Source organism: Patagioenas fasciata, chromosome 8 (assembly GCF_037038585.1).
Source record: "Patagioenas fasciata isolate bPatFas1 chromosome 8, bPatFas1.hap1, whole genome shotgun sequence".
NCBI classification, from domain to species: domain Eukaryota; kingdom Metazoa; phylum Chordata; class Aves; order Columbiformes; family Columbidae; genus Patagioenas; species Patagioenas fasciata.
Genome location: NC_092527.1, coordinates 43051897 through 43071578, shown reverse-complemented (window position 1 = coordinate 43071578; position 19682 = coordinate 43051897). Strand labels below are relative to the sequence as shown.

General features: G+C 45.0%; 1 protein-coding gene across 9 annotated transcripts in view; it reads right to left on the bottom strand.

Moving 5' to 3' along the window:
* CFAP46 (cilia and flagella associated protein 46) overlaps window positions 1-19193 on the bottom strand; it is a 71832-nt gene extending 52639 nt beyond the window's left edge. For 7 of the 9 annotated variants that reach the window (XR_011740373.1, XR_011740374.1, XM_071812285.1 and 4 more), the window contains exons 1-14: window positions 19025-19192; window positions 18417-18541; window positions 17310-17441; window positions 15377-15441; window positions 14733-14897; window positions 14102-14225; window positions 12708-12802; window positions 11759-11866; window positions 10666-10765; window positions 7811-7909; window positions 6346-6536; window positions 4145-4373; window positions 2840-2960; window positions 470-590 (exon numbers count right to left, since the gene is read on the bottom strand). Coding sequence is in view for 7 of the 9 variants with exons in the window: in XM_071812285.1 (XP_071668386.1) it covers window positions 470-590; window positions 2840-2960; window positions 4145-4373; window positions 6346-6536; window positions 7811-7909; window positions 10666-10765; window positions 11759-11866; window positions 12708-12802; window positions 14102-14225; window positions 14733-14897; window positions 15377-15441; window positions 17310-17441; window positions 18417-18541; window positions 19025-19073 (1724 nt within the window). In the remaining 2 variants the exon portion in view is untranslated. Of the gene's footprint in view, window positions 1-469; window positions 591-2839; window positions 2961-4144; window positions 4374-6345; window positions 6537-7810; window positions 7910-10665; window positions 10766-11758; window positions 11867-12707; window positions 12803-14101; window positions 14226-14732; window positions 14898-15376; window positions 15442-17309; window positions 17442-18416; window positions 18542-19024 lie in introns of all 9 variants that reach the window. The other 2 variants (XM_071812289.1, XM_071812290.1) reach the window with 1 other exon arrangement.
* Window positions 19194-19682: the final 489 nt, after the last annotated feature.

The window sequence follows — 19682 nt, the reverse complement described above, 5'->3', positions numbered from 1 at the left end:
ACAAGGAGCTAAAAAGACATTTTGGCGAAGTTTCAATTGTACATCAAGTTATTCGGTCTCCAGCCCTAATCCACTCGCTCTCCCGTGCGCTCAGCTCACCCCAACACAACGGGGCGGCGAGGAACACAACACAACGGGGCGGCGAGGAACACAACACAACGGGGCGGCGAGGAACACAACACAACGGGGCGGCGAGGAACACAACACAACGGGGCGGCGAGGAACACAACACAACGGGGCGGCGAGGAACACAACACAACGGGGCAGCGAGGAACACAACACAACGGGGCAGCGAGGAACGCGCAGCGCGGAGCCCGCGCGGCTCCTCCGGCGTCTGCACACCGAGAGGCTTTGCCAGGTCCGGCTGCAGAACCCTCACACGGTATCATCCAATAACCACCGCGGCGAAACTTTGCACTGGAGACTCCTACACAAGACCAAGAAGATGCCTCTTGCCCATGGTAATTACCTCTCTCTGTCATTTTCTTGTAGGTGTTTGGAATCCTCAGCAGCTCTCTCCACGCTGTCCATATGATGCCGTGCTTTGGCACAGAGCTCGCTTGCTTGGCTCCTACTGTCACCTGAGAAAACTTTGCAAATAAAAAAACAGTTTCAGGCAATGTTTAAGTATTAAAAAGCCACATGAAGTGTATGCAACTTGATTCATATCTACTGTCTGAAACACACAAAATCCAGCCCTTTTTTCAGTCCCTTAAGTTTTTCCAAACCCAACTAACCAACAAGGAAAAGCCCAGTCTACCAAGCATCTAATTCTGTTTTTCCTGTGTCTTTGGGTACAGTTGTCTCACAAAATCTGATTTATACTTGTTTGAGCCCCAAATCTCTCACGTGCACCTCTTGTCTGACAGGACATGCACTGCTCTCATCAGCCTCAGTCAGCACTAAATGGATGATGTGATACATAAAGGTCACATTCGCACCAAATTTTAAGAACACTTATGTGATCAAATACATTTTCAATCTATATTAAAGTTGGCTATTTTGCTTTAATTTTAGAATACTGACTTTTGTTCTACTTAGTCAACAAGGTATTGGGCAGAAACAAAGAAATAACCAACACAAAAAAATGATGCAAAGGAGGAACACACCACCCCCCCAGACAGAAAATACCCAGGGGTACCCATACACCCGACAGAGATCACTTCTGCAGCGCAGCGACAGGGGAGATGTTCTGCATCAGAGTACAGGTAATTGATCGTGACTGGGAAATCGCACGAGTTCGTACATTCACCTGAACCCAAGCAATGGCCCCTAACAGAATGCAGACCCAGTATCAATTTGATCCGCAAAAACATTGCCAAATAACAGCAAGAAATACGCATAAAATCCGTCTGGCTCTAAAAAAAATGCACAAGCAGGTTCACTTCCCTTCACTCACAATGAAGAGAGGAGGGCGTACCGGCCTACCGTTCCTGGCACAAACCTCTTGCAATGCATTACCCAGCATATGGTGACGCTGCGTCACCCCAAGGCGCACAGATTGTTCAGGGTAATACACAACGGCAGTTATATCATGCAAGGCTGTGGGGTAAATAATGGTATTGTCCTCTAGATCTACGGGTACAACTCTCACTAAATTAGGCCAACACATGCACCAAGATGCACAGTTATTTATGTAACTTAAAAGAAACAAAATAACCGTACAAGTCTGATGTCCCGTCCTATGTATATTTTAGTGAAACAGTTGCATATATATTTTCTTCCTTCTTCAATAACCATGTTTAAGTTTGTTGTAACACGTCATGGAAAAATCAAAACACTCACTCTTTGGATGACAGCCTCACGAAGAGCGGGAATATCCCACAACAATTTCACAAGAAATGGGATCAAGTGATAGGAAGTATTGTAATAATTGTAATATAGTGATAATCTCACTCATTTTAGTGGTTTATCTTAGAAAGTTAATGTGTAGCGAGGTTTATTCTGAGGAAGTTTGGATATAATTTTACAGTTATCGCCTCGAAATTGAAGAGCAACTAGAAGCACAGGCACACTTTCACTTCTCTTCATTGTGCAAATACGATGCATTTTATCAGCTTAACCCATGCACGAGAATGTTTTCCAACCAAACCACTTCCACACACTGAAACGTCCTGCACAAAGCGGGGCTGTTGACTGTGTGAATGACACTGATTTGTGTGCCATGAGCTGGCCAGGTCCGGGATGAGGACGTGCGAGGGGAACACGGTGCCCCGTCCCCGGGCGGGCCGGGGGAGCCTGCGGCGCCACCGCCAGCGCTCGGAACGTCCCGTTAGTGACGAGATCAAACAGACGGAGCGTTCTGGAAAACCTGCTCTGCCCGCTCTCCAACAACCAGCGGTACAGTCCCAGACAGACTGCCTGTGGCACACAGAACCTGCCTATTTGCGATCCATGTTTTAGAAAGTAAATGTACAATTCGTGACTAGATCTCCGTGCAAAACTCGGTCTCTCAAAAGCAAGATTTCAAATAGAAAGACAATTACAATATGGAACGAATACCCACCATTGTATGTAATTAACACAGAATATTATGGGGTGAAAACTGAGAATACCACTTAAAATTGACCTTAAGTAAGAACATTCAGGAGTTGATTCAGATGAATTCAGAAGGGAAAACAATAATATTTGCTTTTTCCAGTATCACAATATAAATCTTAGACCCCTAATGAAACCAACAGGAGCTTTGCCACAGAACTGTCCCTTCCCCTGTGTTGCCATGTCCACCTGCACCACAACGCTCTCCGCGTCGCCCTTCCACATCACGTCCGGCCTCTGAGACTGTGCAAAGCAGTCCGAGGCAAGCACGGTACCTTTCAGTCACACATGTGTGCCTTACCTTTAGCTTCGTTTTCACTGTCAAGGACTATTTTAAACGCATCAGGAGCTAGTGCAAGACCTGCATTTATCAGAAGGGCCCTCTTTTTCCTCACATCATCCTCCTGCTTTCCCCTTTTAGCCTACGGAAAGAAAAGAACAGTTATAAGGTTCATTTTTATTATGCTCGTGTTTATCTATCTTTTTTATTAAACATAACAGAATGCAGATCATAGAACTTGGTACTACCAAAAAAAACCTTTAGGAGTTGTGTATCTTCATGTATCTTACACACCATTCTGCAGTATTATTGTTACTGAAAGTCACTGTAGAACTCTGGTTGATCTTGACATGAATACATCAAAGGTAACTGAACACAAAGTACTGTTCCTGCTCCTCATGGATCTTAACACTATATTCCTCAGTACATCACCTGTCATTATGTTCTACTTTCTTAAATGAAGAACAGTATTTATTTAGAAACCAACAATAACACATCTGTTGTGCAATAACTAGGAATTGCTACAAAACATGAAAAAATCCTAGTCCAAGTCAGAGGAGGTATAAGTGCTTGTTTAAAAACAACATTTAAACAGAGTAAGCTTGCATGGAAAAGCATCCAAATTAGACAAAAAAGCTTCAGTTTTCTTTGTCTTAATCATAGACATGAACTCATCAGTGGCTTTCCAGAACTGATTTTAGGTTCCGTGAACAAACCTTGATTTCTGTGAATATCCCAAAACGGTGCGTAGCCGGAATGTCTTTTGGCCAGCTAACAATCAGCTGCCAACATGATTTTTGTTCAGGTGCTGAGGCACCATAACAGAATTAGATGCAGTAACTCTTGACAATGTGAATTTAGATTGCATTATGTAGGGTCACTTGTAAGTGTGATGTAATACTGATTTATTCATATTTCAAAGCCAGCTGGGATGTTGAGCTATTTGTTCCATGCAATGAAATCTTAACTGTTGACAGTAATGAACGGGCTTTCTTTATTAGACAAATAACCCCCCCTCCTCCAGAAACAAGCTTTGAACTCTACAGGGAACACTCCTCTGTCGTGACCAGCAGGGTGGGAAGCGGCAGGGGCACGACAGTCTGGAGCATTTCGGGGCCACCAGTGCGGGAAGAGGCAGCGGGGGCAGTGGGGGCAGCGGGGCTGCGGCGGCGGGGGCCGCGGGGCTGGGGCGGCGGGGGCCGCGGGGCTGGGGCGGCGGGGGCGGCGGGGGCCGCGGGCCCTGCGCACGGGCGGCTCCGCTCAGCAGCCGCTCTCACTCTGCCAGCGCTCCACAGCAAACCTGCCGGCCTCATTCTGCACCATTACCTGTTCAATCAGCAACGCTGCCCGATCCTCCAGGCGCTCAGGCGACTTGTACAGCATGGTGTATAACTGAAGACGTTTCAAAGACAACCTTAAATATTCTTCATACTGCCCGCCGTTGTTTAGATGTAAAGCTTTTTGCAAATGTTCCACAGCAGCCTCTATTCTGTCGCCATCCTCTTCAATACGAGCTATTTCCATGTGAACTTGGCAACGCAACAAAACCAACATGCTGAGGAATATGAAATCAAATGTAAACCATTAAAACGAGGCAAACTAAAATTAGACCTAAAAATTCCTGCAAAGTGAAACTCAATAACTAAAAGCTACTCCAGTATGAAAATATATTCCCTTTTTAACTCTCTCTCATTTTCACTACCCTGACTTTTAAAATGAAATTACTTAGAAAATACAACTGCATTTTGCTTCCATTAACCCTGCATGAGAAAACACAGCCATGAGGAAGCACCACATCTTGTAAACTAACTCATCTTTGTGTATCAGCAGAATTCTTTTCCAGTACCACACTCAAGTTAAGACTTCGGAATGCAAACCAACTATTTATTAACTCCCAGAGAGACCACGATGTACTGGATAGTGGTCACTTTTGCTAAAAGTTTGTGAGGTTTAAGTAGAAGCAAATCGTAACACGGAGCCCGGCTGTCCCGGCTCAGCAGGCGAACACGCTCGCGCACACCCGCTGCGGCAACAGCTGCCCCGGTACCGCTGACCGCGTCCCAGCCCCGGGGACCCCAGGGACCCCCGGTACCCTCTGCCCCAGCACCTCTGACCCCCCTGCACCCACGTGTTCAGTGCACAGCGTCCCAGCCCAGGGGACCCCTGCTCCCCACCAGCACCTCCCCAGGGCCGCTCTTGGCAGCCTGGAGCTCTATATGCTGCTGGAGGTTATTTCCAGGAAGAACAACAAGAAATCAGATGAATAAAAGCCACGTTACGAAAAATCAAACAGAGGGCAGGTTTTCACGGCTATCAAACGCCACAGGTCCACATCAGAGCCAGCCTAAGCAAGGATCACCCTTTACTGCTGACCACAGTACTTGCAATTAATGCTACAATCAAAACAAAAATGAAGACAGGTAAATTAATAAGGACAAGTGACTTCATTCCAACTCCAGTAACGAACCACCTTAGAGCTGAGGGTGAGTCTACCGCACTGTTCGGAATATACGGAGAACAAAAGCCAAAACCCTAACCCCAGAAACCTAACCTGCAACCTTCTCCAGAAAAACCGTCGTTACTGACATTCGGTATAAATATCCAAGCTGCATACGCCAACACTGCGCTCTTTATATGGAAAGCATAAGAAATGCTTGAATAGCAGTGCAGAAATACAACACAGCAGTTTTACCCATGTCTATATCTGCATCTTCGGGCTTCCATTTCCTCTTCATGCAACCAAAGAATTACATTTCAAAACCACTGAAAATACATCCTCACCTTCCTCTGTAACACTTTAATCAGAAACCGCTCAAACGACAGATGACGTCTGTTGTAACCAGCTCTACCACAGAAGTTTTGGTGCCTGTCCTTAGCAGCCAGCCTACGTACAGGTCCAAACTCAACTAGCACCGCTAACTCAGGTTCACTTGTTCCACTCAGACTAGTGAGGAAGGTGAAGCTATTTAGGTGCTCAAGGTTAAGTATCGTGTAACAGCAAAGAGAAGAATAAGTCTAAAGTAATTGTACATTTTCTTAAGAAAATAGGTTTTTCAATTAAAAAGAAGTATCACTGAAGACACAAAACCAGTACCTTGCAAGAAGTGTCTTATTTGACATGTAATACAGAAGCCATGATGGTTTTTAAAAATAATTTTAAAATTGTATGTTTTTAACGAATAGAAGTTACGTTAATACAAGAATCTAAACCCCATCCCAACACATTTACTCATACTGCAGCTTTGGAATTTTCTCACATAATTTTGATTAATTATTTTCATTTCCTAACAAATTTCAATATTTCCTACAGGCCATTAAACAGCGTAAGATTTTGCCTGAAAGAAGAATATATTTAAATGATTAATGAGGAAATGTAAGCAACATGCAGATGTTCACTTGTTACAAGCTAGCAGAAAATTTTCAAAAGCATTTAACAGTACAGAGCCTGAGCTTTCCCAGGAGCCTGGCGCCCAGCCACTGGACCTCCCGGAGCAGCAAGCACACGAGCGCAGAGCACGGGAAGCGACCTGTCCGTCTGCTCCAGGGCGGCGGCGACCGAGAGCAGCGGGTCCCGCAGGCGCCGCCGCAGCCCGCGCTGCAGCAGGGGCAGGCACACGTTCCACTGGCTGCAACAGGCGGCCTGGAGCACGGCCGGGTCGCCCACGGCCACCGCGTGCCGCAGCGCCACCTCGAGCCTCCGTATCAACGCCAGCTGCGTCTGCACAAATGAAACACTAATTAGCACACATTGCTAATGAAGGCATGAACACAACTTCTTACACGATCCTCCAACTTCAACCTTCACCCTCTATGCAGCAGGAAGCAGCCAGCCAGCTTCTTTAATGAAACCTGTTCTAATTTTAATAGCATTGATAACTAAGTGGTATTCTCTCCGGCGCTGCTACCACGGATTCCAGGCAGCAGTCTGTCAGCTGCTCCCCTTCCTGTGACCAACAGAAACCGATAACTGCAGTATCTGTCAATTCAGTAGGGTTGGATCTTCTCTTTAATACTAAATTACAAATGCGGTGTAGGACAGGAAAAAATGAAATATTAATGGGATTTGCCATACTGTCAATTAAACTCAGTTCCTATCAAATCTCAAAGCAAATCCTTACCTGCAATACAGACACTCACTAATTACCCAGTTCTTTTTAGAGGTTATTTGATTAAAATAACTAACTAAATAACTAATTAAAATTTAAAAACCAAACCAAAAAGCTCCCTGTGTACACTGTGGTAGGTACATTTAGAAATACCTAAGTATCTAAAAATCCTATTTTTTATTTAAACAGTACTAGTAGTGTTTCATATTATGAAGAATTAATGATTTATTTTTTTCAAAAGGTGAATTAAATTTCTGAATCCTAAAATAAGAACAGTCAGAGACAGGAGTAGGTTTATGCACCATCAGTTTCCATGAAGCATGTTCATACTCTCTATTTTAGGAACTTTAATTGTCCCAACAGCTGTTCTCAGTTGTTTATGGCATCTGTCTAATCCCATTGATAATATTGACCACTTAGGCTTCTGCTTTTGATGGTCTCAACTATAACTGAGTCAACTGGCTAGAGAAATAAGAGAAGATCCTCCCCAGTGTGACAATTTATCAGGAATAATCTGCATTTCTCTGACACAGAAATTTGTACAAGATGGCCCATAACACACAACAACAGCTGAGTGGACTCCACGGTCCCTGTGGGTCTGCTCTGACCGCAGACATCGCACGGAAACACCTCCCGTAAGCGCACAGGATGAACCCAGCCCTGGGACAGGGACGCGCTGCTACAGGCAGACAACACCGAGAGGGAACGTGCCGCTGCTCTCTATCCGCCCCTTTTCTTCTGGGCAGCCCAACCAGAAAGAATATCAAGTTTAACATGATTTCTCATCAGTGTAACATAATAAAGACACACGAGCCTAATGCAATTTTCCTCATTTAACAAATTAAAACTTGTACTTTTCTCTCAAAGTTAACGTTAAAGAACATACCTCAACAACTCCTTTAGTGTAAGTCATAATTTTAGTGCCAATTTTTTTTGCTTCATATTCACATTCCAGGCATTCTATTTCAATAAGTTTCCCTTGCTCCTGTGAAGAATTAATATACAAAATGTTAATTTTAATAATTAAAAAGGAACACAAGGCAGATTAAACCCATGCAATTACACTAACACAGCACCTTACTTTCTTGCTAAAAATCCCACTATACAAGCTAATTAACTGAAACAATGAAGAAGAGAATTTGTTGTTGAACGGATGTCACTTCTTACCAAACCAAAGCTGCAAAACAACTTTACCGGGACTTTCAGAGTCATTCACTGCCAGACTCCGCAGTAAGAACGCCAGGGTACACTTGATCTCTCCTACACTGTGCTTTGACTTCAGTTCCAGTAGATTCTTGCTCACTAATGTTATTAAAAAGGTACATGCTTGGAATAAATAAGAGCTAGTCAAGAGAGAAAGGATTCATCTTGATGGGTAATGAAACTTCTGAGTGAAAAAAAGAGGTTAGGTTTTAACAGCTCAGGAAAGATCTGGGTATTAAATCACACAAATCATACGTATGGATCACCTAAGGTACTTTGTATTTGGTTTCACGTGGGGCAGCAGCGAAAGCCAGACAGCATCGCCATCCATCACTCGTTATGAACTATTGCCAAATCACTGCGCATGACCTGTTAATTTAACATCCCCACGAGTGGAAAACAGATGAGATACTGAAAAACCCAGATGAATGCACAACTGCCACCATCAGGTAACGACAAACACACAGAGAGATGGAATTGGTGTTATGGCTGAGAAATCTGTCCGCACCCGGCAAAGCTGAGGCACTGGAACCCCAGACGGATTTCTGTCCTTTGCTGTGGTCACTGTGGAACGAGGCCAGGGGACCCAGGGCTGGTCACCGGGACACCCCGAGCTGCCCGGGGACGGCCACGGGGACACCCCGAGCTGTGCAGGAGTGGAGGAGCAGCAGCAGGGCCTGGATGGTACGGGGGGATCCTGGCGATTCTGCCTGTGCACACAGACAGACTGCCCATGAGCCCTTGATCTGGGGAATCCAAACGCATCTTCCGGGGCAATGCTGTGGAACTGAGTATGATTTTAGACTCGCAGGAAATTTTCAGAAAGAACAGGCCCGAAGCAGCCGCCTGGAATAAAACCATTTCAGTGAGAATAAGTGAAATTTACTTTACAAGTAACCCAAAGTAGGATCACTATAATAGAAATCTGGAAACATGTTTTGGAATTTGGCAGTATTTGCCACTAATATTTCCTTACGTGCATATTTCCAATAACTAAAAAATTACTCATGGGTATCGTCACAACACAACCAGGCACTTTTTCATACATTTTTGTATCTGAAACATACTGATTTTCTGAACACAGTGACAAACAGCTGTTTCTCAGTGGGTGGACTCCTCTGGCTGAGGTAGAGTCAGTTTCCTTCATGGCAGCTCGTGTGGGCTGTTCTGGATCTGTTCTGGAACACAGGGATGCTGTGGCCCAGCAGCCCCTGCCCGGCACCAAGGGCTGTTCTGCCGCTCACCCAGCAGCGGGCTGGGGGCGCACGGGGAGCGGGGGACATGGCCAGGATGGGGACCCCAGCGACCACATCTTGTTCAGTAATAAAACAGGGAGAAGGTTGCGAGGGGGCTGTGCTTGGGACCCGGCTGGGCCTCGGCCGGTTTGCCATGAGCAACCGTTTTCACTTGATTCACGTGTCTTTGTTTGGGTTTTATTCTGCCTGTTATCTTTTTTCCCTCTTATTTTCCTATTACTATTGTAAATCATTAAGCTGTTTTTATCTCAGTCCAGTACTTCTCTCACTGCCACCCTCCTGGTTCTCTCCCCGCCCTGCTGAGGGGTGCTGAGTGAGTGGCTGCGTGGTGCTCAGTTGCTGGCTGGGGCCACCACAACAGGGAAGGAACAGAAAGAACAAACCCCAGAGCAAGCTGGATGCGGGAACCAAAAGGTGCTTACACAGTGAGAGACCGGTTATCTGGGAGACTACACAGAATTTTAATCTAAGAGCACCCCTACACCTACATTACACTAAAAACACTACAGAAGTGTAAAAATTATGTTAGTAAATAACAAATCAAACAATAGTTTGCTGGGAAATGAATCATTCCTACGAAAGGACTCTGGGCAATGTGTAGGAACAAACACTATCAGAAAAGATGCACAGAAAGGAAAGGATTAGGGAGTGCGGTTTGTGGCACAACGTCTCTACGTCTCTCGCTCCAATGAGAACTGTACTGCTTAAGCTAACAACTCGGTTTTGTCTTGTTTCTCTGCACGATTTTGAGCTCCTCCTTCCACCAGTCCCCCCAGTAACGCTCCAGACAAATGCTCTGGTTTTTCCTCATCAAAATTTGAAGGCATATGCAGTTCTGCAAGGGTGATATTGTATTCATAAAGACCACGTTCATGTATGTAACGTTAGCTGCTCTTAGAGCTTACATCGTAGTGACCAGTCACAATCTCAATGGGTAAACTGCTCAAACCTTCAAAACTGAACAGGCAGCGTTTAACTTCCATGAAACTGTTCCACAGGTATCATTTAAAACACACGGGCAAAAACTTACAGTTAACAGGTACTGGCCAAAACTAATCTTGTTAATTACCCTCTTCTGCCTGCACCCTACCTTCTGACCTTACATCTTCTCTTTAGCTTCGCCATAGATCACTCATCTAAGTAGTTATTTACATTAATGAATATGTAAACAATACAGAGATGGACAGAAATCCCAGAACCATCAGTTTTAAAGTATAACCACAGGGGGGCGGGGTGTTTGTAAAAAAAAGGTAAATCAACTGTAATCAATACTGATACTCACGGTAATCCCAGCTCTCTTCAAATCAAGTACACAGTCATAGGCAAGCTCAACGCAGTTAACTTTCAGAGAAAAACGAGCTAACTCCAGAATCAAAGGAATCCTTCAAAACCAGAAAAACATCACTTCAGGGAATCTGATACTGCTCTTCTATGGAATTAGAAAAACGCTATGTGGAAGTAAATCTGAAAACTATGAAGTCACCTGAATATTAGAGGATGTGATTATACTATAATAGCAATGCTCGGTTAACAAGGAAAAAAGCAGAATAGTAAAGTTGGCTACATGAAAAGCAGACGATAAACTTCTGTATTTATGGAAAACAATTAGTATACTTAGTATAATTAGTATACTTCTACTGCATTCTCACACAAACTGCTCCTGAAGAAAACTAAAAATACAGAATGAAATGTATGCAGCACAAAGACGATGAAATAGCAAACAAATACTGCAGGTAATTATGTAAATACAATGCAGCCAAGTGGCACACAAACCACTCAGATCCGCTGGTCAGACACTTAGGGACTAAGAACCCACAACACACACGGCAGGAGAGCGTTCTACACGACTGAATCTCCAGGAATAACCCAACGAGCACAGCGCGCGGTCTGGGGCAGAAGCACTGAGATACCTGAACGTCATCAAGGATGAGTGACCTCCATGAGTGAGAATGTAGTGTCACTGCCGTATGTAACGGCTGTGATATAACTACCGGAACGGACAGTTCAGTATAGTCTGCATTTCAAAATGATGCTGAAGAACTGGGAAGGGCCCCAAGAAAAGCTAAAAATGAACTGAAGTTTGAAAAGCACTTGTCAATTCTAAGGCCTTTTAAAATCTCCTGTTATCAACAAGAAAGGTTTATGGAAAGATTTAATCATGTTATACAAACAAATATATATAAGAAAATATTCAATCTTGGGGTCTTTATTAAAGCCTGATAGGACCTTTGTCTTTTTTTAAGATGACCCAGGCGCCAACGCAACACAAACTACCATAACTGAGCTCGCTCTCTTCAGTGTCAGGAGTTTGTCAGAATCTGCGGGAACAGCAGCTTCAGCACCACCCGTCCCGGGACACGGGGAGTGACACTCACTTCAGGCCGCGCACGGCTGCTGGAGGCGCGTCGTATCGCTTCAACAGCGCGTACACAGAACTCAGATCCGCGGCGGCATCGCTCGGGAGCTCGCCCGTGTCCCACTGCCTGCAACACAGTGAGAACTGATCACAATTCTTCACAAGAAGTATTATTGCTTTAAAAGTTTGAAATAATTCTCATAGCTCTAGAACGGATGGCGCTTAGTCCAACAGCATCAGCGGGATCTTTGAAATATCAAAGACAAAAATTACAAAACAAGTCAACAAAACCTCATTCAGTATGCCAGTGAGTTACCGGAGACAGACGGATGTGAAGCACGAGGAACATTCCAGCGTAACAATTAATATTTCAGACAGTAAATTTTATTCCAGAAGCACAGAAAAATAGTATGCAAAACTCCTTTCCTATAATGTCAATAAATATAATCCATTGTTACTAAGAAAATAATTAATACTTTTAAAACGGGGAGGTGTTGAGATATTAAAAAAAATAAATGACATTTTGTTATGAAGTCCAATTTTCAAAATTGTTTTGTGCTTTTGTGCCTTTAAGAAGTTTAGAAAGTATTGTGCTTCTCATCCTTGTGATCCATGCATTTACTTCAGGTGTGATTTCCCACTCCACTGGTGACACGACTGGTGCACTGAACCGCAACCCGGTGGGCACAAAGCGTCTTCCAACCTCTCCAGCTCTCCCGGCGGTGAAGACCCGCACCACGCACCACCCACCATCCCCACGTCCCCACGGAGCTCCCTCACGCTCCAGCTGAGGCCGCTCTCCAGACGGGCCCGACAGTCACTGCCCGAACGGCCATCAGAGCTTTCCTTTCCATAAACTAGTCTTTGCAGTAGATTTTTCTACCCGCCTATGGGACAGCAGAACCTCACTCCATCCCTGTAATATCAAGCATCAAAGTACAAGTGGAAGGATACATTTTAATACTCACAGTTTTAACATCTGCATTTTATAAACAACTGCAAGATGGATGGAATTCTGTATTTCCCTCTCTACCTGGGAAACATCCATTAGTTTGTGATACACCTACAAAATAATTTAGTCATTGACTAAATAAGCGAACATAAGACAGACATTCCACAGGGCTCAAAACGAAGCAGGTATGTTGACTGAAGACTTTTTCGTGGACTTTAAGGGCAGTGAGACCCCTATGATCATTGATGATACCGCAAAGGTCACCTGGTAGAGCTATACTAATACTGATCTTCACATAGTGAGGAGCAGAAGTATTAGCAGAAACCTAAATGTGGAACTAACAGCTGAGTTAGAATTCTGATTAGTGCATTTTTAATAATATCCTTTGATAACACCCATTCTGAAATTATCTCATCCAGCTAAGAATATTGATCCCTATTTAAATGTATCTGTAACTCTAAATTACAAAGAGCAAGAAATGTTAAGAAGAAATGACAATAACCTGCAGTTACTTCAGTTTAACTGTAGAGTTACGCACTGAACACGCGCACGTGGTTTGTTCTGCGCCGGCTGCCCGCTGCAAGCAGCGCTGACTGCAGCTGCACACAGCGAGCTCTGCAGGGCGGCCGTGCCCTGCTCCGGGGGTCACAGCGCGGCGGGGGTCACAGCGCGGCGGGGGTCACAGCGCGGCGGGGGTCACAGCGCGGCGGGGGTCACAGCGCGGCGGGGGTCACACTTTTTTCACAAGGCACTTTGACCTTGCCTAAATGTTATCACTTCATTAATACTGCACCTCTGGAAGGCTGTATATTGGTTCTCTTAATCCAAATGTTAGAGAACTTCGTCTTACAAACGAATGTTTTCGAAACGCAGCGATTGGGAGTAGACAAAGAAGGACAATAGACAGTGTCGCAGAAAGAAAGCAAATATGACCACAGGCAACTTCCAAGTTTAATTGCCTGTTTCTGCTTTTGCCACATTTGTCTTCACCCTCTTGTTTCCCAAATTAAGGGCATGCAAGAAATGTGAACAATTGCCATATGCTCTGATTTCCAGAACTATTTATAGAGTTCAAGTTGGGTTGTTTAAGTATTTATCAGCATAAGAAAAGTCAACAGATGCTAAATACACCCTCAATAGTATAAGGCAGGTTAAGCTGCACCCACTACATCTTCTGTGTTAATACTAATTATATATTAGGTTGTATTAAAATAACATGTGGCTGTAGGGAGCTCTTTAGCTTTTAGTATCAAAAATACACAAATTGGTAACAATTTGCATATTTACTGTATTGTTTGGGAGCTCAGAATTTAAATGGAGACAACATATTTAGCAATTATAACTATCACCTTATGAAATGTAGGGAAAGGTCCTGTCTTACTGAGAGTTTAAAATATTTTACAGCATTACCATTAGAGAAAATAGCTGAGGGTATTTATCTGGAACATTCTCCTTAATAAAGATAGCTGCTGTAGATGAAAACTCTTTTGCTTCTTTCAGTTTTGAAGCATCAAGGAAGCACTCAAGTAAATTTCTGCAGAACAAAAAAATATTTGTATTAAATATTTATTAATGCTTTCTGAAATAATTTATTGATATTTTTTCAAGACACTCTTTATATTCAAGGTACCGCTCCCAAATTGGCTGTTTCTTTCATTTCAGGGATCAGATGACAGAAAGATCTCTGTTTATCTGTTTAAAGGGTGTGTTTCTTTACCTGAAGAAAACAGGAGTCCGTCTTTCTCCCCCCTGGAAAGCGCTGCACATAAACAACGACTCAGGCACTACACCCGAAACTCTGATACCTCAGATCAGACACACGGCCTCTGCCGCTAACATTTCGACCCCAAAGTAAACATTAAAATGAAGCACCTTTTATGTTAAGCGTACATTTCTGTATCTTTAAAAAGCTATAAATTAAGCTTTCCACAACAAACTTACTTCCAATGTTACCAATGAAACACACGTTATTAACGACAACCTCAGGTGGCAGCCACGTGTACAAGAGACAACCGAACGGCCACATGGAAAACACACTTACATCATGAGCTCCGCTCTCCACTCGCTGTCTCGCTCTTCAGTTCGGTTTAACGCGTTAACAATCCGAGAAAGGCTGGGAATAAGACAGTAGCGGAATCCAGGCTGAAGATACGGCCTCACAAGTTGCCAATAAAGAACCGAGGCATTATATATCAAAAAATGGTATCTGAAAAGCAAAAATCAAGAATTTAGTTATTTCACAGACTTAGATACAGACAGAGTATTTTAAAACACTTCTAAGAATCAGGAACTGGAACTTTTTCTATGTGTTCAGATAAGCACCGTCCCTAGGAACTGAGAACACAGGTGCAGCTCCAGAAGAACACAGCAACTCTTGCAACTACACTCTGCCCAGTAACCACTCAAAATGGGCTGACGTGGTGCTCTCCTTCCACTGAGCGCAAGTTCAGCGGCAGCAGAAACGCTCTGAGACGCGTGCCAGCCTCAAACAGGCTCCATCCGCCTGCTGAGGCCCGAGAGGCGCCCACAGCAGCTGCGCGAGCGCCGCGACAAAATGCAGGGAGAATGCACGAAAGTAAAAAACCCCAAAGAACCCAGCTCTAGACCACCTGGTGAAAACGTGAGAAACTACTACGAAAGCCTGACTTGGTAACGTTCTCTGGGGCTTTAGGAGGTAGGGCCTACCTTTGATCATGGGCGGCAAAATCTATCGCCTTCATAAAACACAGCACAAACTTCTCAAACTCTTCCTAAACAGAACAAAAACATTGTTAATGCAATCTGAATATGGCTTTTATAAATCAGTACATTATTTTCCTATTTCAATATGTTCACATCTCGGGATTTTTATTTTCAGATCAACCTCAAATAAAACATGCAGTGTTTTCCCGATTTCAAATTTTAAACCTACACTTTTGGTTTGTTTCATTTCTGCCAAACTTTAATTATCAGGCCTGAAAATTTCCAAAATGGCAAAGCTGTGTTTTTAAGCTTTCAGCAAAGAAAGCTCAGAAACGTCCAAGAGCAAAGCCAGGGAAAAAAATGGTTTGTACCATTAAAAAACTGGAAGTATAATTTTCTTCAGAAAAGTTCCAACAAGCCTTTGTCAGCTAAGTGGGGATCCCATCAGCGCATACAAACACCCGAAGGGACGGTGAGAAGAAGATGGACGGGACCATCAAAAGGGATTTCTGAAAGCCTAAGATGCAGTGGAAACGTAAAGTAGACGTGGAGCCAGCTGGGCAGGAAGAGGGTGACACCAGAGGGCTCTTTACAGCGAAACAGAACAGCTAAAAACTCCGAGAGAGCTGGGACTGATGTACGGGACTCTGGGACAGGCACAGAACAACGAGGGGGAACCGCCCAGACACAGAGAAAACCAGGATTAAGAGTCTGAGAGATGGTAGGTACTAAAGCAGAAAAGTTGCACTTGGGCCTTAAGAACACAGGCATCTTAATCAGCTAACAAGGACTCCCTAGATGGAAACCAAAGTGAGGACCCATTTATCTTTTCCAAGCAAATTATGGTTATCAGTCACACACCACGAGATGTTGCACCACTCCTGTTTTCACACGTGAGCTACAAACACATCAGTGAAAACACTTTACAGCTGACACAAAGCCTGTCTGAAAAGTGCATTACAGCACACAACACAAGGGACCAAGTTAGAACTGAACACGTACTGGGATGGTTCTTAACTTCCAAGGCATTAGCAAAAGTCAAGAAGAAAACAGGAAAAATCGGCTGAGACTTAGAAAACATCACAGAAGAGCCGGTTTAATTTAGAAACGTAAAAGGCTACTGAGCATTAGAAAATGCTTTCTATATGTGTACAGAATTTAGAGGGACTCCTGACCAGTTGTTCTGCACATATGCTCAGAGAGGGCAGAGGAAGGAGAAATAACATGCTAGGGAAAAGATTTTAGTTTGAAAGTTAATTCAAACACATTATTCAGAGAAACTACAGCAACATCTGTCAGGGAAGTCTGTGAACACAAATAACACACATCTGTTCAGGGCATTTTAGGGGGTCAGATCTCACTGACAAATTGTGAAGGTGACTGACCACAGTACGAGTGATCCCACTCCCTTTCCAACTCAGCAGGAGGTAAAAACGGGTCAGGTACGGACACGGCACCACTGAACAGAAACACGGGCAGGTTTTCAGAGGCAGTGTCCTGCGAGCTGCCCCCGGAAAGCGTCACCTCCCATTTCAAAAAGCCGCCCGGGGAGGTCACGCTCGGGGACACCCGGGCCCGACCCGCGCACCTCCCCTCGGCCTCCCTCCCCACAGCGCCGTGAAACGCAACACCACCAGGAGCCGTCTGACCAGGTGCGCTAACGCTCCATCCGAAAGTGCCGCGTCGATGTGAACAGTGAAAAGGTTGACTTTAGAACAATCAACCGTCTGAAAAATTTTTCAAGCACCCTTTTTTTTCCTCCCCAAAGTACTTGCAACTTTAGTCTAATTCAGCTGGTAAGTGGTGTTTACTCCCAAACTACCCGTTAAGATATTTCCCTTGGACCTTTCCCACAATCCTGATTACCTTGTGTATTTTAAATGGCTGAAAGCAGAACGTTAAAACCTAGCAAGAAAAACTCTTTAAAGTTTCTCACCAAATTATCCGTAGAGAGTGGAGTGTGCAACTGGCCTTGGCACAAATACGCTCTGCCAAGAAACTGGTTCACGGGAAATCTTCCTTTAAAATACATCTGCAGACAGTCGGCGCTCATTTCCAGATGCCCCAGCTGAGACCAAGAAAAGCATTTCAATATTTAAAAAAGCAACAACTAAATCAGAATTGTTAGTTTTTAAAATGACACGGCTACTCAAAGTGTAACATCTAACTGCATAGCAGTATGCAAACAATACTCCATAAAGCTGCACATCAGATCTGGTACAAACCCATCAAGATTTATTAAAATGTAAAGCGAGACTTTTGTCATTACAAATATCTAGAAAAATGGGTCATTTTTAAAGGTTCCTTAGTCACTCAGTCATATAACCCCTTACCGTATACAAAAAAGTTTCACTTTTTAATGTCAGTTAACAGAATTTTTACCATAAAGGCAAAATTCTCAGAGATGTTTTTGGAAAGGACAGACATCAGCCTGCAGGATTTCATAGGGATGTCAGTGCTGCATCTCAGTTTCCAGACAACAGGTGGAACTTGAGGGCCTTGCAGCTTGGGGGAAAAGAATGTTTTATCAGAAAGTCCATCTGCTTGAAATCCAGGCACTTGTACCCATGGACTGCAAATTAGACAATAATTCAAAATTAAGAACCTCTACCACGTTTTATAGAAGTCAGTTCAACTAGCAACAATCTCTCATAATTAAAATGTCATCTTTTCTTCTTTTGCCCAGTAGGGACTGTTCACACACCCATTTTCTTTGGTCATAACCAAATTGCTAATGTTAGCTTTCCCTAACAAGAACAAACAGGCATGGCAAACTATTTTACATCGCTGTGGTATACCTTGAATGTTTTGGTCTAATTACAAACTTCACAAGCCAGTTTGATAACCGATTATAAAGAAGTGATAATTTAGAGGCCGGGTTTTAACTGAAAATGCACGTTTAGACAATGGCTCTCCAAAACCAGAACAGTGTCATATTTTTCACATGTACTTCTGGGAATATTTTTAAGTAGTAACTTTAACAACTGTAAATACAATACATCATATAAATGTTTTTATTGAATAAACTGCCTAAATTACAAACCTCAAATGCTTGTTCAGCACACAAAACATATAAGTCAGTGCTGAAATTATCTGATGAGTCCAGTACAGATTCTCCTTGAGAGGCTGATTTGATCAATTCATAAGCATCTTTCAAAGCCTGAACATCTGAAATAAAAAAGGAATAAAGAAGGTAACAGGGAATTCATGCTTCAAGCCGGACTGACGGACATGGTTACATTATTTCATCCTGTTTCTCCTGCAGCATTGTTTGCAGTCAGCCCCAGTTCCAAGATGAAGCACCAACAGCTGTCCTGCGGTGTGCGATGGGTGTCAGCGCACAGAGAACCGTCTGAAGGCCCGGCTCGCCACTCCCTGAACGCGACGGTGCTTTCTGGTCACAAGGAAACTCGAGATTTGATCCTGAACGCATTTATATGAAGTAAACTTGACTGGAAGAAAACCAGATTAAACGAAGAGCACTATAGCGGTTATTTCTCCTAATTAGGCAGCAATTAAAAGCACTCGTAACAACAATACGTTTTCTATCTCTTTAGAAACGGAGCTGGTTAAGATCAAGCAGTTCCCGTGGTTAAGTGTGATTTCTATCCGCTCATTTCCCAGACGGGCCCGCCTCACGGCAGCTCTCACCTCGGCGGCGGCGGGCGGCGCGGAGCCGCTCCCGGACCGACCGGTCCATGGCCGCCTCTCCGCGGCCTCAGCGGGACGTGCGGCAGCTCCGCCGAACCGGCCTGCGACGGCACCTGCCAACGGCCGCCCCGAGCGGCTCTGCCTGCGGGCGGCGGGCCGGGCCGTGTGTGCCCGCGGGGCCGGGCCGGGCCGTGTGTGCCCGCGGGGCCGGGCCGGGCCGGGCCGTGCCGTGTGTGCCCGCGGGGCCGGGCCGGGCCGGGCCGTGCCGTGTGTGCCCGCGGGGCCGGGCCGGGCCGGGCCGTGTGTGCCCGCGGGGCCGGTACCGCCGCGCGGCCCCGCGCGCACCCCAGCAGCGCGGGCACGACCCGCGCCCCGAGCGGCCCGGGGACCCGCGCGCCGCCCCGCCGGTCACGGGCCCGAAGGCGCCGCCGCAGCCGCAGGCCCCGCCGGGGATACCATGGCAACCGCGTCACACAGCGCGAGGCCGCAGAGCGGGCGGCACCGAGCGCGGCTGCTGGAGGCCGGGAAACCCCTTCCCCGGGAAACGCTCCCGCGGGGGGTGGCGCAGGGCGGTACTGCCCTGATAGAGCGCACTTGGGCCAGGGCAGAGCCCGTGGGGCTGCAGCCCCCTCGGTCAGGGCTGAGCTCTTCCCTCACC